Source organism: Acanthaster planci, linkage group LG15 (assembly GCF_054643075.1).
Source record: "Acanthaster planci isolate LZ-2023a linkage group LG15, COTS_SCS, whole genome shotgun sequence".
Classification (NCBI taxonomy): Eukaryota; Metazoa; Echinodermata; class Asteroidea; order Valvatida; family Acanthasteridae; genus Acanthaster; species Acanthaster planci.
The window spans coordinates 12,519,587-12,547,077 of NC_141791.1; the positions used below are offsets into that span (position 1 = coordinate 12,519,587).

The 27,491-nt window shown below is 42.7% G+C and overlaps 2 protein-coding genes across 10 annotated transcripts; one reads left to right on the forward strand and one right to left on the reverse strand.

The window, feature by feature from the left end:
- The first annotated feature begins 450 nt into the window (after positions 1-450).
- LOC110981505 (protein rolling stone-like) lies at positions 451-5,673 on the forward strand. Its single transcript, XM_022239116.2, has 4 exons — positions 451-706; positions 1,161-1,368; positions 3,254-3,479; positions 4,208-5,673. The coding sequence occupies exons 2-4, from the start codon at positions 1,252-1,254 to the stop codon at positions 4,900-4,902; spliced, it is 1,038 nt and encodes a 345-aa protein (XP_022094808.2). The 5' UTR covers positions 451-706; positions 1,161-1,251; the 3' UTR covers positions 4,903-5,673.
- LOC110981503 (adhesion G protein-coupled receptor G6-like) lies at positions 5,657-27,447 on the reverse strand. 9 transcript variants are annotated; one of them, XM_087146731.1, is made up of 28 exons: positions 26,935-27,447; positions 21,877-22,157; positions 21,450-21,521; positions 20,995-21,072; positions 20,290-20,370; positions 20,031-20,102; positions 19,582-19,748; positions 18,915-18,994; positions 17,951-18,140; positions 17,335-17,385; positions 16,884-17,093; positions 15,855-16,154; positions 14,486-14,669; positions 13,913-14,010; positions 13,515-13,752; positions 13,213-13,375; positions 12,898-13,077; positions 12,478-12,753; positions 12,211-12,256; positions 11,413-11,525; positions 10,691-10,815; positions 10,392-10,418; positions 9,602-9,882; positions 8,971-9,040; positions 8,351-8,748; positions 7,908-8,006; positions 7,515-7,541; positions 5,657-6,968 (listed from the first exon to the last, which is right to left on the reverse strand). In XM_087146731.1, the coding sequence occupies exons 2-28, from the start codon at positions 22,098-22,100 to the stop codon at positions 6,934-6,936; spliced, it is 3,885 nt and encodes a 1,294-aa protein (XP_087002857.1). In that variant the 5' UTR covers positions 22,101-22,157; positions 26,935-27,447; the 3' UTR covers positions 5,657-6,933. The 9 variants fall into 9 exon arrangements, with proteins under 9 accessions (XP_087002857.1, XP_087002856.1, XP_087002860.1 ...); XM_087146730.1 differs by having other exon boundaries at positions 15,855-16,175; XM_087146734.1 differs by having other exon boundaries at positions 16,884-16,997; positions 26,935-27,446.
- Between the last annotated feature and the right edge of the window lie 44 nt (positions 27,448-27,491).

Sequence of the window (27,491 nt, forward strand, 5' to 3'; positions counted from 1 at the left end):
CGTCTGGCTTTATTGCTTGATCAATATCCGAGTGTTATACATCGAATTATTGCAGCTGCTAAAAGGCATGAAAACCGTAAGTTATAAGTTGGGCAGGTCCCTTGATTTCTTCGGAGATAATTTTGTGGAGGCCCATGTAAAGGGCGTGACCTACATTATCATGATAATTTACTGTGGATTTTTTTTCATGGTTATATTCCCAATTAACATTAATTTACATTTTTACAGGTGGATAAAATACAAATGGATCAAGTATAACAACGTTGCAGTTTTATTGGTTTCTAGGCTACATGCCAAACAGCTTCAGTCACAAAGATACACTGAGCTTTGGCACTGCAATTTGCATGAGGCTAAATTACCGCGTAGGCTATGTCACGGCACAAGAATGTGTCGCCATGCCAGGCCTATATCTTACCGTGACGTCTACATGACCTCCAGGATAACCTCACACCGTTATTATTATTCAGAAAGGGCAACATGGGGGTCATGATTTTGCAAGTGCACGTAGCCACACCACACGGGCTGTTTTTAAATCCTAAAGTCTTATCGGAGACTGTTATCTGGGGTCCAAACATTCGTGGAGCTTGAATCGATCTGAAGCTCAGACGAACTGAACAGCTATCGCGTAGCGAGCGGCGTGGACAGCTTTGCCAAGCTGAACTTCACTCCGGGCCGGGCCTGCGCGCACTCGGTTCATACATACAAGGTACTACACAGAAATTAATAGTACAGTGGGCTTATTGTAATATTGTTTTCACTATATGCTTTAGGTTCTCTGTGATAATGATATGCAGTGTTTTATGCACTGCTGTTTCGCGTATATCACACACGGACTGAGCATAGTATAGCATGTTGCCGCAGTGCATGCTGCCATGTCCTGTTTCCTTGTTATTGGAATCGGATCAAATGTACTCGTCACGTGTAGACCTATGTGGCTTAACTGGAACACAGCCTGCCTGACCTGTGTGCTCCAAAGTAGCTTCCTCAGTTTGTCCAGTGTTCCTTAATTCTAATACCACAAACGACTGGCGGGAGCCTACATAACGTACAAGGAAGGGACTTCATTCTATTATCAACCTCCATTATCCTAGGAGTTAATATATGCCTATGAGGAGGTTTAATGCATCGGTTGACAATTCTGTTAACTTGTCTGCTTGCAGAAAGCCCTTGGTGCCTCACGTCTTCCACTGAGTTAGACCTACACTACAGGGAAACCTCACTCCCAGGCTGGGTCTCCTCCGAGTTGCCATCATGTGTGGTTCGCCGTGTACCCCTAATCGTATCTGGTCTTGGCTAGTTCATCATTTCCCACCGCACCCGACGGACTTCGGCCTGAGTGAAGATGCCACACTTTTCATGGACTCCCAGGTGAGGTCGGGGATTATACATACACAAAGTATATGATTGCGGGCTTGTATGTTTCGCTTTCGAGAAGGAATATTTCGATCTCTAATAATTATTTCAGTTAAAGAGATTGGATCTGCTTAATTTTAACCCAAAGATGAACTTGCCATATATCCGTTTAACACTGAGAATGAAACATAAAAAGATCGCCAAATTATTTGTGTGATAGCTAAGATTATATTAATGGTAGGCCTGACGTATGTTTCCAACTATTAACTTCGACCGCGAAAGTTTCCCACTAACACATGGATTGTATAGACTGTCCGTATAGACTTATAACAGACTTCAAGGCTGTCTTTGCCTATAAGATGTTCATTTCCCTCTGACATATGGCACGAATGAACTGACATTTGGCACGAATGAACGTTCTCACGAATTCAGTCTGTATGAAGGAAGACTGCAAACTTTGCTCCGACAAGAAAACTCGCGAGCTTCAATTGCAGTTGTGGAGAATCTTGAATCTATAAATCATACGAGCACTTGACGAACAAGGCTCCTCGACTGACAGCGAAGGTTTGGTTCAGCCAGGGACCCACCATTCGCACCTCACAATAGTCATCTATTGTGAATGGGCCACTCGGGCAAACATTGCGAACAATACCTGGAACCCTAGCCTCTGTTGCCTTGAGTTAACCATTATACGAATGAACTATCTGCTGGGCCGAAATTGATCCACGACAAATGGATCCCGTTTCACAGTAAAGACCCAAAGTGGAAAGGCCTTGTTATCTGATAACAACTAGCATTAGGGTTGGGCAAAACATGCATGGACAAAGTGTGTACATATAGTACATAATACTGTACAGGTACATGTACGCCGGATTTCAACGGATCCGACAGACTACTGCATGTGTAATGGCTGAAATGTTTTCCTTCTAAGAGAAAACACACACGATTGCTTGTTGGCTAAGGGCATGCGCCAGGTCCCACTATGAGGAAGAAGTTCTGAATAATGTTCTAGAGGAAACAACTTTTATCAATATTCCCTGTCTGAAACAAGCACGGCTTGACTAGCTCGAATCAAGCGTCTAACCTCGGGTGGATGATGATTCCCGACACGAAGTAGCCGTAAAGTTATTTTAGGTAGGCCTACTGTCACAGCGCCTCAACGGCTTAACCTCAGTGCATGTAACGACATTATGCCTAAATTTGCACGTCATCCGCCGGATAATTGTTTCTTCTAATGGGAGGCACATAATTTTTATGTGTAATTGCTAATATGCTGCTGGTATCATTATGGTTCTATACGCGCACATGCACAATTGGTTTGCGAACAATAATAAAGGACCGGACCTGTGTGCGGTTTCTGAAACTGAATGTTGGATAGAAAACTTACACGCAAATGAGTGTTTAGACGGAGGACGTTATCAGCCCTTTCTCCTGCATAATCGAAAATATGTGAAATTTAACGATAAAGAATCACTTATGGCAGTGAATGGATCGCGGTACCGTGCTAATCATAAAACCAATCCTTCCAATGCATTCCTCCTTCCCAAATCACCTCACAAAGTGGGGTGACTTGTCTAAATCCAAGATGGCCGCCACACTGATCGATCAAAGTTCCAAAGTGGGATTGGGAACACCATACACATACAGATTTTTAAAGGGACAAGCATAATAAAGATCAGCTACACGTGATCATACAACTGCTTGGTGACCCACCTCCACTGGATTGACAGGTCAACAGTTATATGACCAACACATGCCGTTTCCAATGGTGATGTAGTCGGCTATCTATCTGAGTCGGGGAGAGGAGAAGGGAGGGAAAACAACCAAACAACCACCTATTGTGCAAGGTCTTTTTTAAGTGTCCTTTGTATTTGATGCATTTTTTTTCTTCTGCCGACAGTGGTCCATACCTCAGCCCGTCTTTATCGCCTACCGAGCCTTCTTGGCCTGTTACACTTTCGCTTGGCTTATTATGTCTATCGTCAATGCGGGCCAGACAACGGGGCTGGGTGGATTTTTTGTCTTCCTGACCAACTGGACCTACATTTTGCTCAGTTTTTATCTCGTCATCTCATGCATATCCACATCCTATGCCTCGTACAGGACCAGACAGTGCCCATCAGATGGTAAGTACATGTATAGGCCTACACAATGCTGAGTTCTAAGTGTCAATCTTAAGCAGCTCCTAGGTCCGCGCGGGCTGTGTAGCCAGGTCAGACTACATGCACAAGATGTAAGTACATGTTGATCGTGCTCATCCCTTGCCTGTCGATGGTTTCATCAAGGTCAGATTCCACACATTGGATGCAAGTAAGCTTAGCTGGTATCTTGCCAGTTCCTGCATGTATGCGACGTATACACGCTCAGAAAGCGCACCTCGGATTGTAAGTACATCGTGCAGAGTTTGCGCCTCATCTTCCTGGTCTCTGTCCTTCACAAGTTCAGACAGAGCACATCGTATGGAATCATATATACTGACCTTAAGACCTGACCTTGACAGTGTCTTCATTCCACAGGCCTCTGGAGCTTTTACAGTTAAAGTGATACATGCATGTGAAGGGCTAGTGGCTTAGGGTATGCGCTTTATTTTTATAAAGGTAAATGTGCACTTTTTGATTTCCTAAAAGTGAGGAGACACGTCCCATCTCGTTAGACTTTGACCTTATGGCTGCGATCGAAGTTAACAGTTATTGTAGCTCGGCTGATCTTGGTGTCCGTAGAAAGACTAATCAATACTATATATATCATTGCAGTATTTGGTTCGAACTAGGTGATTTTGGCACCAAATATTGGAGACACTCCCCGACAATGGCTTTTGAAACTGATCAATGAGTAAGCACTATTTTCCTTTCAGTAAACCTCAACAAAGCCGAGACTGCCCCCATTCGTCAACCGGGAAGCAATGACAACTACCCACAGTCATCTTCACCAGATCCCGAATCGTCCGGTTCGGTGCCAGAAGACACATCTCCTCAGATAACTCCCACACGGCTACCGTTCTACTTCAAGATCACCTGGGTGCTCCTCAACGTGTGTCTTGCTTTTGGACCCATCATCAGCATCATCTACTGGGCTTTCATCTTCGACCCCGACTTCGTCTACGCCAATCAGGGAGGCGCCTACGGAGTAGCGCTGACCGTCCACCGTCATGCATTCAACACGATCTTCGTGTACCTCGACCTTGCCGTGTCTGCCGCACCGATTACATTCTGGCATTTTGTCTATCCCGTCGGGTACGGTCTGCTTTATATGTTCTTCTCCCTGGTGTATTACTGGGCTGGAGGGACTAACCCTTACATCGACAGCCCAGCCATCTACCCTAGCCTTTTGGACTGGACCAACCCCGGAAAGACCATCGGGGCGGTAATAGCCTTCGCGGTTGTTGCAATCGTCTTCCATTCCGTCGCCTACGGCTGCTACCGGCTGCGGATGTGCGTGGCGGGTAGGTTTGATATGCTGACTCGAGCCCAACTGCAGGCGAGAACCTTGCGAAATGAGACCCACGCCGGGCCTGGGGAAGAGGAAAACCAGAGCACGGTCGTTGTGTGAGCGGCGACGGTGACGTCCTTAAAGGATATCTCAGATGGATGAAAGGACGCCCATGCCAGTTTTCAAGAGTTGTTGACAATGTTCGTTATTGGTGCTTAGAGTTCGTGGTTACCACGCCTTTTTGGATCTAGGGTGACCCTTTTTCACCTAAGAAAAATTTTCACCTTCTTAAGGAAAAACATGTAACTCTGAAGTACATGTACATGTAGTACTTACCTATATATGGTTGCTTTCAAAAAGCTACCAACACTGTAACTCAACACAGAATGTACATAGATTCGAGACATCCTTATTTCATAAACTTCAAAGTATATCAAGGGCCTCACAACGTCACTTGAAGGTTTGTTTATAATGAAACAATTCTGCGTGTTGCAAACCAATCACTGAGTTCCATGCCTTCGATCTAAGTTTAGGATAAGATAAGTATACTTGAAAGGGTTGCGGTCTTAATGGGAGACTCTAAGGCGCTTGGTGGCGACAAATATTCTGGTCGACGTCCTTTTTACCAGTTTTTATATAACGCATGCATAATTCTGAGCGCACGTAGCACCTTGAAGAAGGACCGCTATGTTTGTTGCCACCTGTGTCTCAAAATCTCACACTGGTCTTTTGTTTATACGTAAAAATACTTGCTTTTCATAGTCCATGGAATCGCGCGGTACACAGTCACAGCATTGCAAAATAATTGGGTACTACTAGCATTATAATGGGCTTTACAGAATGACAAAAAATCGATTTGAAATGGATGAAGAAGTAAGATGTTTTCTGTTACATCTGAGATGTATTTATCAATTTATTTAGTCTACTACAAGTATAGTGTACACCTCGATTGTACATGATTTGGAATCTTGACGGTGACTAAATTAAGACAAAAAGGTTGCATTACGCGTGCGTAAATAGATGTAAAATCAGCCAACATAGATCAAGCTTGATCTCCCAAAAGGCGATCATTCATGAAGCTTTGACATTCACCAACTAGAATTAAGAACTACAAAATTCCCTCACTGAAAACTAGCTGAGGGAAAGAAATCAATAAAATGTTTTGAAATAAAAAAAAAGAAAAAGCCATCGGATCGCTCTTTCCCACGCCCTCCTTTCCAAGACTTTTGCAACACTAAGTTGGATGAAGATTTTGACACTTTGAATCACAATGCTCTTCCTAGAGTCACCTGTTGGTGTAGGCACTGATAGCATAGCCAGAAATGGGTGCATTCATTAGATGGCCGAAATCCAACCTGTAGGCCTGTTTATTTCACACAAATCCGGATCGCATCAGTGATCCAACGTTAGTTCACTGACATCAGCACCCACCTAATGGAAGGAGCGAGGCAGCATCGAGATCACTGATTGAGATTTAAAATAAACAGGTTCTACGTGCTGCCTTTAACGCCGGTGCGCCTACGCGAAGCGGCTGCGATGGGAGTCCAGGGTTCTCTGACTGTTCCAGGATTTCAGATGCTCCGTGGTGCCGCCGAGGTTTGGAAGAGAGAAATGTTTTAAATCTTTGAGGCAAACTCAGTCGACTTGAAAATAAACAGGGCCGAGTCGTGCTCGCCCAAACCCCATTGAAGATTATCTCCCAGCATGATATAGGGCATAACCTCAGATTTCATGTTACAGGTACTGAAAAGATCAGTATCAATCAAAAGTATCAACTGAATCAGTTTGGGCAGTGAATTACACTACAGTGAGCCAAAGTTAAAGTACTTGTAGGCGTATTTGCTTAATTCTTCTCGACAACAATAATTCTGTACAAAAATATCAGTCTATTTTTATGAAAGTGAAATTAAATAATTAGGCCTATGCTCAGTCAAAACTGTGTGTAATATTCGGAGCGAAAATGCTAGCACTAATGTAAACTACTGCTAAATATTGATTTTAAAAATATTCAGTAAGAATCACAGTTTACTTTACAAATTACAGATTTATAGTAAAACACAATGCAATGAAGGCCGTCGTTGTGAATGCACATGAATGGAAAGTTCCATTTTGATTGTCTTCTGGCCTCCCGCCCTTGCGTAGCTTCTACCCTCAGCGTGCACTTGTATTCTCATAGACTGGATTGTCTGCGACATGAAAAAGTTAAACAACGGTTATGTATTCATCGAACAAAGGGACAATTCACTGCAGGTTCATACATTTGCAGCGTCTGAAACGATGGTAAATTGAATGAACCACTGGCAAGGTTTGACATTGTCCTTCTTAAAACAAGCTCAATAATGAGGGCGTTAGTATTTATTGGTATCCATGCATGTGAAAATAATGCGTTTCAACAAAACCTGGATGGGCAATGCAGGCCAAAATATTTCATAAAGTGGCAAACAAGGTCGATGGGTATGAAAAAAGCATCAAATTATTTCATAAGAGGAAAGCTCATTTACAAGCATGTCAAACTGCAGACTATACAAAAACACTTAATAATGGATTTGCTCTAGTGAACGAGGTAGGAAAAAAGGTGAATGTGGTTTGATGTAGATGGCACAAATGACAATGAATTATCATGCTGGCAGAGGCATGTGCTTGACACCAGTTAACCATATTGGAAGTGTAAACAGACACGGCCATGCAAAAAAACCCTGCTTTTGAAGTTAATCTTTGTCAACAGTTTTTACCTTTTACAGCTCCAGGTGTATTCAAAGCTGCACAAAATACAACAATCAGAAACGCATGATGTGCCAGTGATAGCACATACATGGAAATCACAAAGGCCCTACTACTGTGGCATGATCGGAGCACATTATCCACCTAGAGCTGAAGCGCTCCCTCATCGGTTAATCACGGGGTTCATTTTGTCGGTAGCAATGCGGCCGTGACGCATGCATTTCCTAGTCGTTTGTGTACCGGCGAAGTTCAGTTCCCGCCGAAGAAGCCTCCGTTGCTAAGAAAATAGCGCCCTCTCTTGGTCCAGCTCAAGGCCCATTGACGAAGGCAGAAGGTGGGCATACAAAATGAAAGAGCATGACGTATGAATATTCACTGCAAGTCACAATTTTTCATTTTCTTACCCATATACGAAGATGCGGCTGTGGATGTGGTACCTTTCCTCCAGTTATTGTTCGGTGCCTTTGCTCCATTAGTCTGGCTTCCAGATCTGGAATACACTCCTGCAGAATAGGAAACAAATACATCTCCAAAATAAGACCACTAAACTAGATTTGAGATGCACTACATAGAATAATTTCTGCATGGGACCTAACTCAAGCAGCTGAAGATTCCCCTTTACGGCCTCGATAAGAAAGCCATTTTAGATCAGATTAATTTAAGATCAGATAAATCTGGATGAGACTAAATCAGATGAGACCATACTAGATCGATTGTGGGTAGAATCAGAGAGAATAAAGATTCAACAGTGAACTAGGATGAACACGGCAAGGAAGAAACCAGAACAATTTAGCAAATGAGTCAAGACAGAATGACAGGAAGAGGTAATTCCCATCATCTCTCTCACCAGACTTAGAGTCGCGGAAGTCACCAGTCTCCGGCGCGCAGTACGGGCAGCAGGCCAACACCCACCGCTGCCGCATCTCCGGCTGCAGCAGGCACTGGAAGACGAAGACGGCGAAGCCCTGCAGGGAGTTGAAAGCGGCGAAGAGGTAGCTGAAGGTCAGGCTGGCATCGCCGATGGCGAAGAAGCCCAGGAGCCAGGTCAGCCCCAGCAGGATGGTGACACTGACCGTGGCCCGGAGCTGGGCCGCCACGTCGAAGCGATCTGACGTGCTGATCTTGCTCTTGCGCAGTTGGCACAGCTTCCAAGTGACCGCCACAAAGACCACCACGTTAAAGAGGAGAATGAGGCAGACAGGGAGGAGGTAGGCCACATAGAATGGGATCCCACTCAGCCAGCACCTTGTAAAATAAATACATAGGCTGGAGTTGTTATCTTCGGACGGGCCTCCACATCCGGCATCGAACATGCGTTACATTATTATGCTCCTTCATTCCTGCATCTCCTGCTGCTATACGAAGAGCAACAAATTCGACTTATTGGCCCTATAAAACCTTTAATAGCAAAGAACTTTAACACGCTGCCTTGCGAGTTTGGGTAAACTAATGAGCAATCCAACTTACAGATCAGCATTGCTGCCATAGTTTTGAAGGTCTGCACCTATTGTTATCCCGACAATGATAAGTGGTATACCTGGGAGAAAAACAGCAGTTACAGTGGTCAGCTTTCCATTTAAAATACCTGGCTTTATGAAATTCAGAAAGCACTACAGGTTTGGTCAAATTCACAAATAACCAAGTCTTTCCAAGTAACTTCCTCCAAAAGAGAGTGGAATGCATTGCCAATGTCACCTCTTGTTTCTTTGACATTATTCAAAAGCAGTCTCAGCAATCATCTCAACGATTTGTTTCACTAGAAACGAACGTTTCCACTGACGTAAGTCTCTCTTATTACGGTAAACCCTTCTTTTTACAGCCTGACCAAGTTGATATGTTAGAATAGAATTTCCATGTTACTCTGAGTCCCATGTACACGTAACACGTCACATTTTCAGACATGATGTTTAGTTATACTGCTTTAATTTTAATTTATTGAATTTATTGTAAACTTGTCCTCAATGTAATCCTTGGGCTGTGATGGAGAAGTAAAATAAATAAATCCACAGAAAAGAAGTGCCAAGTGCCATGGAGGTGAGATTTCAAGTGGACTTTAATTTATCAACGTCTATTGACAGCGTCAATTAAGACGACTCACCCCAGCCCACGATCACCATCTTGAGCAGGAAGTGAGAGTAATACGTTGCAAAGACCCTGACCAGTGCCATGTACATGTTAAAGGCTTGAATGGCCATCCAGGCCATGGCGGCCAAGATCGAGAAGTGCAAGCAGACGGCCAGGGCCATACATAGCTCGTCCGGCGCCGACTCCCGGAACTCGGCCGTCACGGATGCCGCGATGAAGAAGACATTGACAAAAATCAGCGAGATGACGAAGTTGACTAGGACCTTGGCGCGCTTGTCGCCTCTGAACTTTTTGCTGTCGTCGGAAAAATGGAAGAAAGGTTAACACCATCTTAGTTACATTATGCTCTGTGAATCAAGTATCAAAATCCTTTTATGTATTCCCACCATTATAAATTTAAGTTGGCACAGGGTTATTTTTCCCTATTTCACCTTTTCGACCTGAGTCGGTCGACATGTAGCTTCAAGTTTCCAATCCAAATTTGATTTCAATGGTTCTCCTCAAAATTTGAGGCATCCTTGGTTTCATTTCCAGAAACAATATTTGAAATGTAAGAAAACAGCACTAAGGTGCATACATCCTGGTTGGCATCTGATAGAGGCATTTTTTTCTGAAGGATGGACAGACCCAATGACTATTTTCTGAACTAGTAAGTCCTTATACTTGGGCTTCGAGTATACTAAAAATAATTAAATACCAAATTTTCAGTTAGAAAGAAACTCCAAACTATTGGAGTTACAAACGAAGGACAAAAGAGCCGAAAACAACTTTTTTTCACAATAAAGCATTCGAAAATTACTCACTCGTGCACTTTAGCTTTGGATCTTGGGCTGTGGGATAAAAAGATAGCCAAAGGAATGTTCATCAGAAAGGAAAATCAAGCAAGAAAGAAACTGAGATTTTACACCAAAATGACTAAGCCAATTACTCAGCCAATGAGGGTCCCTTTATTGTACATAATTGCACTATAACATGACATACCAAGAGTTCATAATCAAAATATCTCATGTGCTGATAGGCCTATGAGAAAAATCTGCCGAAACGTGGAGAAACTTGAAAAAAAAAATGTTTCACAGTAGAGATATCCTGCTTACTGTCTTACCCGCAGCAAGTGTACGTTATTAGAGTTAACACAAGTCCGATGAGGGAAAGCGTACATCCAGCGTATGATATAATAGACAGTGCAAGCTGATGACCTGGCGGAATATCCGGTCCGTCGTATATATCCTAATCAAAGAAATAGGGAAGGATCAGTAATAAAATATAACATTCCATCTATCACCTCATGAAATAATTTCTACTGGACTCATAAACATTGATTCTCTGTGTAATCATTAACCCAAGTACTTGGTTTGCACCCGATCCGACTACCCAACGCAACTTATAAGTGAGGCCTGTGCAGCAAAATAGCCATGCAATAACTGTGACGCTAATATATTATCGTATGACGCAATACAGTTGGCAAACTTGTGAAGCTTGTTCGAGCCTTCTGCATGCAAACGTTCGTGACGCTGACTAGCCTTACTTATAAATCTATCTACTGTGTTGCATCATACGATTAGCGTCACAGGTATTGTAGCCTACTTTGCTACACGGGCCTCTTTTATATAAGTAGCGGTATATATGTAGTCGAATAGGGTGTGGTTTTCATTGCAATGTTATGTACACTATTCACCCTTCTTCCATATTCTTTATGCACCCCTATCAATCAGAGTTTGCAAGCTCAAAGCAGCCGAGCTACCACCTCCTTGAAAAAGGAAGAAAGTGAATTTAAAGCCTATCGCTATTTAGACGTTATTGGTGCTGACTACAACACATACTTACCATCAGCATTGCAAAGTTGGTGAGATGGTTACACTTGCAAACCACGTTGGTGTCGTCTATGTTGTTGTTGATATCCAGGCTGCAGCCCTCGTTGGACCAGCCTCCCCAACCACCTTTGATTCACAGAATACAAGACTGGTAGTGTTTAATCTACACCCGTCGTGTGACAGCACAACCGTTCAACAATTTATACGCTGCTTAATTGGACGTTTGCAGGCAAATTGGAATGATGTCATTCACGTCCGTAATGGCATCACCAATGATGGCATCACCAATGAGTCACGATCCATACGTCTTTATTTGCTCTGAATACTGTAAATTATAGTGTCTGGCATTTAGAAAATTTTCTGATGAATTAATAGAATGAATCCAATTGTCTCAGGTGATTATACCAAGGAACTCTAAAGGAAACATCCTTTGCCTTTGTTAATTATTGTAACTGACTTCTGATTGACTTCAGAACACTGTACCAATTTCTCATCCAGGGGCAACAGACATAAGATTTGGCCATTCACAATATCAGTTGTATTCTACCACTTCGTAGTTCGCAAAACTGTTTTCTGCTGTTGGTACTCGCTGTAAGGTTTTAACAGGACTGCAGTTTGCCTTCTGCTATGCTCATAAAATCACTTCATCCCCTAAAGTGTTCAGAATTCTTGTTGGTACACTCGAAGTACAACATGAGGCAATCACCATAAAGGTAAGTACGAAAACTGGTGTTGCAGTATTTCCCGTTGGCTCAGTGCCAGGCCCAAGACAAAACACCAGAGTTAAAAGTCGTGTGGGGGAGCCACTCACCGTTTTTTGCCTCGTCCCAGAAGACACATCGGGGATTGTCTGCATCCTACGAACGAAACAAGCAAAATGGTAGATCTTTGCATGAGATTGTATGTAAAACCACTGTCTGAATCTTCCGTGCTTTTAATAAACTATGTTTTAGCTGGAAAATAAGTGGAGGTATTCGATGGCAAAATTTCCCCTTATAATTGAATTTTGTTCCAGTATGCCTCACGAAAAAGTCTGTTCCTTTAACATTTTAGGAGCTGACCAACGTTATGATCTTACCATTCTTGCTTTACGAAATGTGACTGTCACTGGCTCCTGCAAGTTGGTAATATTTAGGTCTGCTACCGCAGCGGATATGACGACGCTGTTGATGACGGTCTTGTACCCCTCGCGACATGAAATGGCGATACAATCTGCAGGTGGGGATGTACTTGCTGAGGTAGAGTTGGTCGCAACGTCCGTCGTCGACACCCCACTGTCTGTCGTTGGGATAGCATCAACCTCGTCTTCTTGCTTATTGGAAATAGTTCTGTTCCTTGCTGATTCTTGGATAACCTGGAGACAGCGTGCATATGAATTAGCTCTTCAGATGATGATGGCAATCACAAAGCTTTTGAGTAAATGGAGAGACAAACACTACGTCGTTAACGTGGACTGCAAAGTGCTTGCAGTTGAAAAGTTTTGGATATATATGCTTACGTCGAAAAATGTGGTTTCCTCGTACATGACAAACTGGCATCGCGACAGCTTGTTTCCCACGGATTTAAGCAAGGAGTTTGGCAGGTAGATAGAACCCTTGACAATCTCATCCGTGCTGGAGCTCTTGTTGTTGGTTTGGACCTCGTCTGCATTGCTGGCTGAACCAGATACCAATGTGGGCTTTTCAAGAAAAAAGTGTCACTATTAGGAAAACGAATTATGATTTCTAAAGCTTCAGTTTGATTCAAATTGCCATAACCCCCGTGGCCTTAAAAGTAGCAGGCTTCATAAATGTGGTTTATATTTAACACTCACGTGAGCGTTATCTAGGTCTTTGCCGGATCCAAAGAAAAGCAGGCCGTTGTCCATTGGATCAGTGATGTCTACCAGCACTACGTCCACAGAGGGTGTGTCTTCCTCAAGAACGTTGGACTGGAACTGGACCCCGAGGTTGAAAGTGTCAACAGAGCGGAGAAGCCTGCATGGGAGTGTAACGTAAGACTAGTTTTGAGAAACAGTTTGTTTTCAAGGCATCCGGCAGCTTTCAACTTCAAGTGACATATCTGGAGCTCCATTCCAATGAAAAAGGTAACAACTTACAACAGAACTATTGTTACCTGGATGAAGAGTCGTCATTCAGCTGACTTTGTACGAGCTGGTCGCTGGGCACTCCGGTTAGTTGATCTAAGGTGTCCAAGACATTTCCAAAGACGTCTGGGCTTTCCTCCTGATAATTACCGAGGGCGTTGGCCAGATTTTCAAAAGTATTTACAGCGTTGCTGACGTCATTTGGTTTCAGAACATCCGGGACTGAAGTGACGTCAGTCAAAGTTTCAGAAACGTCCAAGGCGTTTTCTGTTTGAAGCAAGAAACACAAACTGTTCTGAGCAATTGTGGATCGTTAGATGCATCATTGGTGAATCTACTGTCCAAAAATTGGCAGAAGACGAGACTGAGTGAATGCTTCACTCATTTTTTGGTGACTGAATTTCAGTCGATAGTCAAATCGACTCACCCCTTACGATGGTAACGTTTGATAGTTCCTCGAGAATTGTGGAGGCAGTCGGACATTCGCGGGTATTCGGCTCAACCCAACCAGATGAGTCGTCCCCACTGTAAGACAAATCGGGTATACGATATTTAATAAAAACTGCGAAATTAACAACTCTATAATTGGATGCTTGGACTTTTGGAGACATGTGACCTGTATTTTTTCAAAGTAAGCCTAAACGACAAATAAGATACCTGTAAACACCAACCTTTACCACATAAGCTTTGAGTGAACAAAGATTAAGTAATTTAAAAAATATTTATAAACAAAACAGTTAATGGCAACTGGTTAGATAGTCGCGCTTTGTCTGTGAAGTTCAGTAGAGATGCATTGATGCCGCTCTCGTATAAGACAAGTGAAATAGTTGGTCGAGTTGCGACTTGTTTTTATACTAAATGGTCGATCGTCGCAAAGTTGGTGACCAGTTAACGAACACGCTAAGCTCGTGCGGACAGCAGCGAACCGCGCGCGAAGACGAAACAAATCCATGACCAACTCGTCACCCGTGTCAATATAAACAACAGAGGCAGTATCTACCATAGTCTTGTGGCACTCTTCAGCTGAAGGTCGTACGCACACGGCAGGATGACAATATCTCCAGAAGCCGTCTCCGGCCACTGAAACGTCCCCGTCACACCCCGGGTTTCCTCAGCCGGACATGGGGCTGGCACCGGTAGTCGGCTTGTCGGCGTGGCTGGCGGAGGCCGTCTGGTACTAGTTGCTAGAGAGTCAAAACACATTAACAATGTTTCCAAAAGGAAAAGCCGAATTGACCGCACGCTGCGGTGGCTGTGTTACAAGATGGCGGTGCGTTTAGCTGCAGTGGCTGTACTCAACTTACGGCGTATTCAAAGAACTTATTTTCTGATGGGACCGAAATGAGGCATTATGAGGCGTATGAATTATTGAATCTGTGTACTCTTTCTATTAACCCTAACCCTCCTCACTCCTTCACCTGTTGGAGGACTGAGGAGTGTTAGGGTTAAAGAAGCAAGGATACTTCCCCTAAAAGAACCACGAGACTTGTGTTAATACCTTGGCTTTCTAATCAAAGTCCCACCAGTGCGCATGTCACTCAGCACTGTCAGTGCCTAAAATCGGGTGGCATTTTGTACCATGCTGTCGAAGTGCTGCCCCAGATGTAGGATTGTCACGGGTAAGAACTATTCCGGATTTTGAAATGGTTATGAGCCGTCGAGCAGAAGTCTCTGCTGTGGCTGAATTCAGCAGTGGCATTAGTAGTAGGTTAATACGTGCATCATCATCCTTGGGAAAAACAGATAAACTATAGCGCTATTCGGAGGAGATATGGTTCATGGAGCGCATGAACCAACTGGAAGCGAATTGGAATCTTTATCAAAGAGCAGAAGTGAAAGCAGTTCGAAAATGCTACAGGTGGTGACAGAATATAGGGTAAGGCATGGGTGCGGTCAGTGGCTGAAGAGGATTTACCCAATGGATCTCCATCCTATATCCTACATGAATGATTGGTGAAATGTCGACTTCTGCATTTGCCCTACTCTGTTCGTGGAAGTTCTACGTTTAAATTTGTGTGTAAACAGGAGGTTGTGCGTTTTGAAACCGAGTATGTTTGTGGAGTTCTCCACCTTGGATGGCATGCAATCAACGAGTCACCGAGAACTGAAATTCCATCCACCAAAGGTGCTGAACAGTGATACAGAATCGTCGCTTCTACTATCATGAAAAGTGTTCCTAGCGGAGGGTCTAGTGTGGTGCGTGTAACAGAATGTTCAACTTTGCGTTGGTGCAAAACAGTGAAAATTACCCAGGCAAGTAACACCCATACAGGTACAAAGACTGCATTCTTACAGGTGTTTCATAAGAAGTTTCAAGGGACCATACGTCCCGAGGCTCTAATCATAATGTGCATGAATGATGTACTGACCTTGACCATTGCAGGTATAGTTTACAACCAGGTATTTATGAACCAGATAACATGGATCGCCCCCAAATCGTTCATTACTGACGACGAATCCACATTGCATCTGCTCCTGGCACATCTCTCGAACGATGGATAAGGAGGCCTCCGGGTCACCGCACGGAGTGGCTCGGGGCGTGATGCAGGCCTGGCTGCCGTCTTCGCGGCCGTACAGGGCCCACTGAACGTCAATGGTCCCACCCATGCCGCAGGATATGGAGAACTCGTCACCCTCGCAGACAAGTTCCCGCAAAGGTGCCTGGTGTACTGGGTGGGAGTTTATGGCGACTGAATGAGTGGAGGGTTTGATAGTAAAGTCGATGGGCATGCTGGTTAATGGCTGTGGATTGGTATCTTAGTGGTTGTTTGGCGTTGTGGATACATGGACAGTTGATCTTGATCAAAGCATGGGATTAAGAGCTGACCGAACATCTAGTGTGGGACAGCGCATTCCTAATGTAATTAGGGAGTTGGGCAACACTGTGCACTTCTCATTACAACCAAAACAATGCATTCCACATGCAGTAACGGAATTGAACGAGTCCACAAACTACCTACAACATAGGTGTATAATCAGCGAAGACAAAAAAATAGTGCAGCAACGGAGTTAAGCGATGTCATGAACAACCAACAACGATCCACAAAGGCGACGTCATGCAAATCACAAGCAGTAATGGAAAACCATGCACTGTAGCGAGGCCTACTTACTATCTTGAAAAGGTGAGGCAGTCTATCCTAAGTGGAGCCCGGGTGACGGTGCTGAAAGTGGATAGGCCCCAAGTGACTGTTGGTTGTTGATTTGCGGCAATCGATTCGTTGCTTGAAATTGGGTGTTGGTGTGCAGCAGCTGAGCCGTTGAGGAAGTGGTTAGTGCATTTCTAGTATTTGAGGACGATCTTTGGTGGATACTACCGATCGTGCACCTTGACCTTCTATAGTGACCATTACCATCATTCATGCTCTCCACTTCAGCTTATGAGTGGACTGCTTACTTACTGTAATCAAGAGTTCGCAGCACCTTGGTGCTTGGAGTTTGGACTGTAGTTGGTAAGGTTTGGGTAGTTGTTGACGGGGCACTTGTTGATGGAGCTGGGATAGTAGTTGATAGGACTTGCAAAGTAGTTGATGGGGTTCGGAGAGTAGTTGATGGGGCATCAGTTGATTGGATTTTAAAAGTGGTTAATAAGGTTTGGGTAGTTGTTTGGGCTAAGTAAAGCAAAAGCAGTGAGTATACATTATTGGTGTTAATGATGGCAGTATAAAAGAAAGATGTACGATGACAAAAAGAATAAGTATCCAAGGTACGGAAAAATAATGGCTTAACAATGACTAATCTTTGAACGGAAAGTATACTGGTATTATGAAAATGTTCCATACGTTTGAATCTTTCAGTTTGAAACTGAGTTTGTTTCTAGTACTTGGAGAAACATCCAGAGAACCAACATACCTGCTGTTGGCGGTTCCGTTATCTCGTCAGGGAATGGAAACCGGTACCCGTCTTGGCAAAACAGAGAAATACAAAATGTTTACCTCCGCTTTTCAGATGAAATTCATGTACACTGCATGGAGTATGTGTTCCGAGATGTTTTAACGCTTTCAGTTTTATCCTACCACGCTTACACCATATTAACAGCTTTGAACACAAGATCAGTTAACAGCAGTGGTTGTAATACATGTACATGTAATTAAGTTCCAAACTGTCGCTGTCACAGCTGCACAGTCCTACCAACCACAAGAAATCGACCGCATCCCACCGACTTAAAAATTTCCAGTGGTTTTCACCAGAACTACTTTCCCTCTTTTCATCTTTACTGTGCGTTAGCAAATTTCTCCCCGTGTAGTTACATCTTGTTAACTTTAATCAACAATACATATACACAGATTACCAGCCAACCGCCATGGGTGCCTTGCTCATTACTGGCCCACACGCGGTCTAAGATGTTTTTGAGTAACGCCCTAGAGCAAGTAGATTGACTTAGCAATAATATTAATTTTCAGCTCCATGAGAAGGCTACTCTCCATTTTAAAGTTTATACGAAAGTAACGCAAATGGTGAGACATACTCAAAATGGCGGTTTCCGGGGAGTTACACTTGTCTCCTTGACAACAGTAGCGGCACACGGAATTCACTGTACTCGAGCTGCAATCATTCTGGTTCTGCTGGGCGTTGACGAGGCAGGCATCCAGGGCCTGGCAGCTCTTGCTGATCAGAAACCTCCCGCTGGTGACTCGCACCTCGTTCTGGCAGGCCGGCTGCAGTGAGTGTACAAAAGAAGCGCAGTGATAAACCACGTTTCGGTGAAGTCATACACACTGCAAAAACTCTGGCGTTAAAAACAACTCTTTTGGTGTTATCAGATGACCACATCATAGGGTGTTATTTAACACCGCTGGTGTTACTTTGCACACCTATAAGTGTTACAATGCACTCGAAGGTGTTAGAAGTAACACCAAATGACACCAAAATTTCTAACACCAGTGAAAGGTATTGGTGTTGTCCTCTGATGACATCAGGGGTGTTAAATTTAACACCTGATTTGTGCAGTGCAGAAACATAAGATGACAAAGTTATCTCAAATAATGAAATGTTAGTTGTTACTCTAATAAGTTCTTTAGGCCGACATGACAATACAGTTTTACTTATTTTAAGTTTTTACCTATGACCTTTCAAATCACGGGTGTAAACGTTTTTGTAGTCTGTATACAGCCTGAGATACTGACTTCCTCCTTTATAAAGCTATTCTCACCAGAAAGGAAACTGAAATCTTTCCTAAAACGACGATATCAATTGTTTTTTTCCCTATATTATCATATTTTGCAGCCCTCTACCTTGAATTAGCACAGTTGAAGGATTTTATCAGTAACGGTAAGGTTTTCTACTCAAATCGTGGAAGAAACGGCTCATTTGGTAAAAAGGGGAAGTGTAAAATTTTTAAGATCAGTAATAGTTTTGGGAGACCTACTTCAAAGCTGTGCACTTGGTGGTTCGTTACAGAAACGAAATTAGAGCAAAGCAAGTGAACTTACGTTGATTCCTGAGCACTGTTGTTGCGCAAAATTACAGGCAGCGTTGGTGGAAGCTGAGTCACAAAAGTAGCAACGCTGCACTGTAAGAGAAAATATATGTACTAAACTTCAGAAGTCGACAGTTTCTATGTCATTTGGGGAACTGAAATGTTTATCCATCCACAGGCTCTCCCAGAATAATTGGAAACCAAAACACATTCAGACTGATTAAGTGCCATGAAAATCTATGGGTCGTGGTTTTTCAAGAATTACCTCTGCCATAACGAAGCAGTTCTAAGTAACTTGACCTTTCCTTCTGACCTATCGAAATGACAATGTGCTGTGTTTCATAGTCTCAAAATGATATTGATGTGTGTAAGTTGCCTGAGGGGCCAAATTTACTCAGAACTACTTCGTTCTTACAACCGAAGCAGTTTGCCCTATATTTGCACTTGTCCCAAAGTAGGAAAACGCCACCTTTAACGCAGTCGGGTGTATCCTTAATTTGGCTATTCAAATCGCACAGTTTGACAGCTCAGTAATTTAACATGGTTATTACTGTTTCCTGTTTGCAAGGTTTGTTTACGAGATATGAGTTCAATAGCGACTCTGATGACGTCAGAATTATTTTTGTGGGTTGAGTCTCATAAAGACCGTTTGCCCGCTTCCTTAGTCTTGTAGAGCTAACCTGGTATGCAGAACCTCGCAGTATCGACCGTCTGCTGTCTCACAGATTCCGGCGTGAAGCACTGCACCCCTGATGCTGCGAAGTTTGGCTGCGTCCCTTTGTTAAGCAGCCAGTTCTTAAACCAGAGGAGGTTACAGTCGCACACCAGTGGGTTGTTTGTCATGTAGCTGTAAGGAAAATAACGAACAAACAAAAGCAATCCAACTTAGTGACACAGTCTCTTTTAATGAAACCTTTTATGATAGGACCAGGCATATCTGCCAGAGTCTTGTCAGAGCACAAGCGATACATTTCTAGGCATCTACGCTCTTCACAATGAAAATAGCCTTCAAATTAGTCAAACATAAAAAACTAGCGATGTCCGTACTAACTGGGTGGGCATTAGATGAGCGAAAAAGGAAAGAAACGACTATAAAATCTACGGGTTTGGAAATGAATGTGATACTTACAGGTTTTCAAGTCGGTCTAATACGGTGAGAAATGACGTGTCGATTGTTGCAATGTTGTTGTGTGCCATGTCTCTGTAATAAGGCATAAAAGAAAACTATCGATGAGCCTTGCACAGTCTTTTTGTCTGCTCTCATACACGTGCAATATACTTCACAATTTTCTTTGACCAACTACCAAAAACCTCGATAAACATCTTTGGCTGTCAACTGACAATCCAATATCGACCCAACTTGCCCGATACGTTTCGGTTATACTCACAGAGTTTTCAGCCTGAATAAAGGCAGAAACGGTTCTATGTCACTTGCTTCCTGCAATCTGAGTCGGTTCCTGCTCATATCTCTAAAATAAACGGGAAAATGTACAGAATACAGCAATGAAATAAATCATGGTTGGTACTTCTTATTGTTGTTAATGTCATAAAATGACGCCTGTTGCTAACCAGAGCAATTGCAAAGCGAAACGCATCAGGGTCACGTTACATCTGTCACATGATTTTGAAAGCTTGGAGCACATCCTGTAGTTTCCAGGAGTGATTAAGTAATGCAAATTACCTACCAAACAAATGAAACAGTTGGAAATCAATTTACATAGTACACCGGTCAGGTGTAACACTAACCGGAAAAAAAGTGTCACACATCAATCCTAAATTTACAGAGTGGCCCATCATGCAACACATTCCTTCTGCTCGCCAAACATTATGCTTACTGAGCTGATAACGCAGGCTGGCTATCATCAGGGAGCCAGCATGACTGGTTGTCCTTAATTATTTGATCAAATACAGTTGCGATTGCCCGACTTCTTGGGATTAACCAGCATTTTTCTGAATTATTGAAAGCTTTATAAAAACCTCACAATTGAGGCTAGCAAACTGACCAATTTGGACACAGCAATATTTTGAGACATTTCTATGAGTATGGTATTGCACAGGATTTCGATAAACTCTACTTTTCGTCATTGTCTTACAGTAATTGGAGGTTGGAAAGACGGCTGAAAGTGGCAACGTCCAGACGGTCGCTGCGTATTGCATTTTGCACCATATACCTGAAATCAAAGGTCAGAAATTACAGTTCACACAAAAACTGTTCTCCATTTTCGAGATATCACATTATATGTATTGAAATGTGGAACGGCATAAGTTTATTAATCTAGGTGACGACCGAAACTGCTGGTTTTAATTTTTCTTTGAATGACTGCTGAGAAACGCAGGTTTTCAGAGGGGAAAGATAGTCCATAGCATTTCATTCCAGGTATTCTGTATCGAGTTTATTGCATGTTTAATTATAGAAAATGCAAGCAAACTGGGCTGCCGTATAAGAACTGCAATTTGGCCCAGGGTTAGAGTCCAAACTGTGACGGAAGAAATCCTGTTACATGTAAATTAGTCTTCGCTAAGGATACAAGTTTGAACGAGTACTTACAGTTCTCGAAGTTCAACCAGATGGTTGAAAACATCACTACTTAGTTCTTCGATAGAGTTGTCGCTGAGGTTTCTGGAAGGAGACAGAAAGAAACCTGGTTAAAACTTGGTCTTTGTGGTCACCTATACTGCTGGCTTATGCGTCAAGTTTCAATCTTGTCAAAATATTGACAACACTGATGGTCGTGCAAGTGAATCGATACATACCAAAGTTAATTGATCGTACATAATCACACTTCCAAGCTAGCCCGATGTCCTGCCAATCACCCAATGATATGGCAGTGTGTACGGTGTCCATTAAATACCCATTAGAATGATTCTGATGTATCCTACATACGTTACATTGGTTGGATTTTAGTCGTTGCTTTGATGAGGAACTCCTGGAAAACAAGAATAACCAATAGGTTTTGAGTTGATTATACACGTACAGTATATGTGTGTCGTCTGGTATACCAGCGGGTACGGTCTGCAGCTGCAAGTCGGAGCAGTTCACGATCTTCCTGCTGCCATCGACGGTACAACGGCACAGGGGCGCCACGGCGCCCGTGCTGTCACCGCACGCTAACGGTTGCTGGCTGGCCACTGCAGCTGATTCACGTGGTATCAACAGCAGGACGAGAAACAAGAGGGAGGTTGGAGCAATGGTCGTCATGACTGGCGCTGTTGCCGGAATGATAGAAGTCTCCGTGAACGCACCGCCTCAGGTTTTCTGTTTTGAAAAAAAAAGCCAACTTCAATTTTCGACCCAAACTCACAAAACGAACTCTGGAAATCTGCAAGTCGGCGTGCGACTTCCAGTACATTGCGAAACAGAATGATCAATAACGTGGATGTGGTTTTTCGAAAGAAAAGAGAATAGGAAAACCGAAAATAAAAATATAAAAAGGACCTAGTAATAGTTATTAGAATAACAACTGCATTTCATTAAGCGCCTAATGCGTTTAAGTTCCTGAGCACTTTTCTTAAAAAGTCCACCTTGGTATTCTAGAAATGCAGGAAACCCAAATAAATGTTACAGACTGACACTGACGTGTTTATTATTTTAAAAAGATGGCTTTTACGGGAAAGGAAGTGGGACTGCTGTGGCCAGAAAAGAAAGTTGTGATTATCTCCGCAGATATCCTGTGAGCGGCAAATACTCCTTATAAGGGCGCAAGGGAAGTCCAAGTTTAACGACTGTTGTAGTAAAGATATTAAATCGAAACTACACAATCCTTCTTCAGGGTATGATGGTGTTGTCTAATTTTATCCATTTCCTTCTCATCGACAAAAAGAAAGGCACCACAATGACTTTGTATTCTACCACACATTAGTTGCGTGAGTGTAGGAATCAAATTCACACAAATCACAGGCAGTAAAATGCTACTGAATGATGCGCGCTCAGTCAAGATGGCTACCAGATGGCATTATGAGTACGGACCTGCTTTGGTTTTCGAGGCCCTATTGCTTAAATCTCCATGCATTGTACCCTCCCATAAAATTCATGCATTGGGTAAAACCCCGTTTGTATAAAATAATGAACAATGACACAAAATCTCGGAGAAATATGTGTTGTTTGGAATAGGTTTTTCACACAATTTGAAGAATGAGCTGTGTGTCATTCCATTCATCAAGCTGTGTGTCTGTATAAAGCCCGGTTTTCATTAAGTTGTAATCAAGTGTACAGACCATCTCTGCAACTCAACGCCGGCTCGCCATGGTTGAACCTCATCCAACTTTTCCGACAATATTTACGTTAGTCATGATAAAGTATTCTCATATCAATGCGTCTCGTTGGGGACTGATCGGCGATGTTCTCTGCACCCCTCTACGTCGACATGGAAACCAGGCTTGATTTGGCGTGACGGTTACAGATGACGGCAACCCGTGTGTTATGGAATGCGGCATATTTACATCCCGAGTAACGAACATCGAAAGAAAATATTCAGACTTCATTTAAACAGGTGTGTTGTATCTTACGCACTGGCGTAAATGTCACACGTACGTGCAAGAATATGAAAAGAAAAGGCCAACACGTGACTGTATTAAGATTTTTTTTCCTTTTTAATTCAAATTGCATTATTCCATAGCCGCCGAGAAGACGTGCTGGAAAGAAGTTCTTTGTTGACACTCTATATGAAAGGTTATCTCTTTGATTATAAAGCCTTTGGCTAATGTTATTGACTCTGCTATATACGGTGCTTCTCTCACTTCCTTTTGTAAAGTTGGGTCAACTATGCGCCTCGTGTAGCGCCAATGTCACCAATGTTCAACAATCACCATTGCACATACAGCACACTTTTAACTTCCTAGTTACAATGTACAGTGTTCACAATCTGCTTTTGAGTAAGTTATTTCAAACTTTCGTTTGTGACGTTGCCAGTGCGAAGCTTGGTAGGTGACGATGATGGGCCAGTTTAATGTCCAGTGGTGCACCCAACATTTGCCGTGAGGGAGAGGGCTCGGACCCCAAAATTGACCCTCCATATTGCTCATGATACACGCCCAAATCTTTCCATTCCGGTTGCACCACAGGGAACTCAGAGCTTGGATGTTAGTTTTTGAGAAACTAAAAAAAAAGTTAAAAACCTCTAGCCCCGTGGGGGCGTCTCCACAATTCTCCATGAATCTGCGAACTCCCAATGCTAAACAAATCTGAAGCCATGATCTGCTAACGTTACAGAGTGAAACCACAGACTGAAAAGATGGACAGAATCTATTATATTTACAACAACGTGGTCCAAAATTAAGCTCACTTCAGGACAGTTTTTACAGAGAATACCGACTGTCATTTTCTTTATTGCTAGTTTTTATGTCACTATTTCCTTGGTGGCAGCACCAGACGCTCTAACATCACCAGGCAACATTCCGCTTGTATCTTTTTCGGTCCTAACAACGGAAGAGCTGGGATTCCAACATCCCTCATTTACAAGCCTCTTCCCACTAAGTCAAATCGAATATTTTAAGAAATATGTAAACAATTACTGTCAGTACTTTTAGGGAATGACACCCGACTGAACTTTCTTAAGGAACTGTAATTTAATTTTCAAATCGCAATAAAATATTTTGCCACTACATGTAACTAATACAGTGGAACGTCGCTGTAACGAACATCGCTATACCGAACACTCGGAAAGACCGAACATCCCCCTTAGTTCCCAAATTTTCTGTCCCTTTTTACCGGACATTACAAATTTGTTTTAAAATAAAAGAACTGATGATAAATAACTCAAAGTTGGGGAAAACTGCACTCACAACGGAGCAACAGCCAACACGTGGCGCACTCTGTTTATGGATGATGGCTAAGGTAATCGAACAAGTCAGGTTTCAAGTCACAGTGTCAAAGGGGTGGACAGTGACAAAGGAATGCTTTCGTCACAGCTCATCATCGACCAGGTATTTTGACTTGAACGGGTGACTCGTGAAATTAAGACTTTTATGGCAAGGGTTCAATTATAATTGTGAGTTATGCCAAGAAAGGGCTCTGATGATGTCATCACTATGAGAATTAATATAATCAAAGTTATTAACAACCAATTTACAATTCAGTGAAAATCCAAACACGCTTAGCATCTACACATATTTACAAACTGATAGCAAAAAAAAAGTTTAGAAAAATGTTTACTGGCTAAACCCGGTTTTTGCAGTGTACTCAATGGAATTTTTAATGTAAAGTGTGGTTTGGGGTTTTCTTGGCTGTTGGGTCTCCAAAATCTCCGTCATTATCTTTATTTAGTTGGTGACAAAACAGCAGAACGGTTTCACCTCAAAGGTAAACTTTAATATTGAAAGCAAAACTTGCCGGTACTTTTCGGGGCCACCGCATGCCAATCAATGAGACTGCATAAGAAGCTGGATAATGAATGTAATGAAGGTTTCTCTTGGAAGTGTGAGATGTTCATTAAGTGGGAGGGATAATCTCGACCAAAATGGCCCGATGCCTGTTAGTTAACAAATGCAGTAATCGTTGAACCACGAATGAAAGTGAACGCCTGGTACGTTTTATGACCTCTGCGGGCGGTGGGGATATTAGGTTGAAAGCTTCTGTGAACAAGTACTTAATTAACATATGGTAGGTTAATGGTCGAGTAATGCAAACGGATGCGGACTGACACGCTCCAAAAACTATTCTTGTAGTTTTGTTGCTGTTGTTGTTTTGAATTAAGGTAATGCAGGGTTATATACAGTTCAGGGTTCATGGAGTCAGGTAGGGCATTTAGTTTGGCTGTAAAGAAAAGACTTGCAAGCAGTATCGCCGTACTAATTGAAGCCGCGTAGGTCACAACTTCATGACTTACTGCTTATGTAAAAGGTTTGTATCCTTTTTCAAGGTTCGGTATTAAAACGGACTCATGTTTGGAAATGATCAAGTGAATGGCCTGTCACAGCTGCATGTTTACATATTTATGGGCTTGTTGTCCTCGAAGTTCCAACACAAAGTTGTCAACAAGCTAAAAGAAGTGGTTAAATTTCTAATTCTATATTATTGTGAGAATAACGCCAAACTGGTGGAGCGTTGATGTAAAAGGAGGGGCAAATGTTTCTTTTCATAGGGGATAATTATTTGAAAGAATGTTATATTTACAAGCCAGTTTGTTGGGCATGTACAAAAATGGGGATCCTGGAACCTTTGCTATTAATATGGGTAAATTCATTCAGTGTTGTAAAGGGTCACTAAATTAGGTGACTCGAGTCGAGTCATTTTGTGCAGTCGATTCCAGTCGAGTTAAGTACCGCGCTCGTGCCAATTTCAGTCACAATTTTTTGAACAAAATACAATTGAAAAACAAAACTGCAGGTAATTAAGCCATTTTTTGGTATTTTTATTTTCATTTAGACATACTGAAATTAATTAGGGTGACAGGTATCTAGCGAACTAAAATTTTGCTTTTAATTCTTTTGAGACTTGAGTCTTTTAAGCTTGTGCTCGAGTCGAATCTCCATGAGAGTTCGATTCCAGTCGAGTCATTTGGTCGCAAAGACTCCGGACGAGTCGCCAACACTTGTGACTCAATCAAGTCAGTCTCAATCCAGTCATTGACTCGAGTCATTGCAACTCTGTTTCCATGACTTGTAATGGCTAATTATGACTGAGATATTATTACTACGTAGCGTTTCGTTTCTTTCTGTCTTAGTTATTCTTCATTTAACCGGGGTTAATTTCACTTACAAACTTACAAACTGTTTCCCTAAAGTAGCCATGGGGAAGAAGTCAATGATGAACAGTTAAGTCTTAGGACTGAAATCCCAATCCACATGTCGGCCTAGGTAGGGACGATCCCCGGGTCGCAAAGGCGGAAGGCGAGGTAAGTACCGGCAGTTGAGACTCTGCACTTTTTCCCGGCGATAATCATCAAAATAAAATATTAGCACCATTACCAATTATTAGTCGCAAGAGGCACAACGTTACTTTTGACAAACAACTCGAAATTGCAGTGCACTTTTTCGAGCGCTTGCCCCCGACGATTTTACCGCCAGGCACGATTTAAACATCGAAAACAACTTACCGCTCCGTTGATCTGTATTCGTGGTTTATGCACGCACGATTCACTGTTTATCCAGTCAACAGTGACTCGAGTTATAGCTTCGTTGGTGCAGTCTTCGCTTATGTGTTTGTCCCAAAACTCACCAGGCCATTACATTACAGTGAAGGGATCGACGATTTCTCTCCAACCAACAAAACAATGCATTATTTTGGGCATAAACTGCTCAGCCACAGATAAACTTTTGCGAAGTCGTCAGAGTGAAATAACAATCTGAGCGGACAAAAGTTGTCACGAACACCAGGAAATAAAGACAGCAGACGGACCGCCGTTCCCAAAGCACTGAATACCAGTCACCGTTTAGGGATTATCCCACTGCAAATGCCCTTAGTGTCCGCGTGAATAGGTTTCCTTCTACTGAACAAAGTGGAGTTATGTAAGCGGGTTTAATTGTTGAATCATGGAGGCCATCCTTGGGCTCGTGACTGAATATGCAGGACAGGAAATTCCTTCACAACACGGAAATGAACCCACGTGCTATTGTCATCAAACAAGCATACTCATGTCACTGAACAATGAGT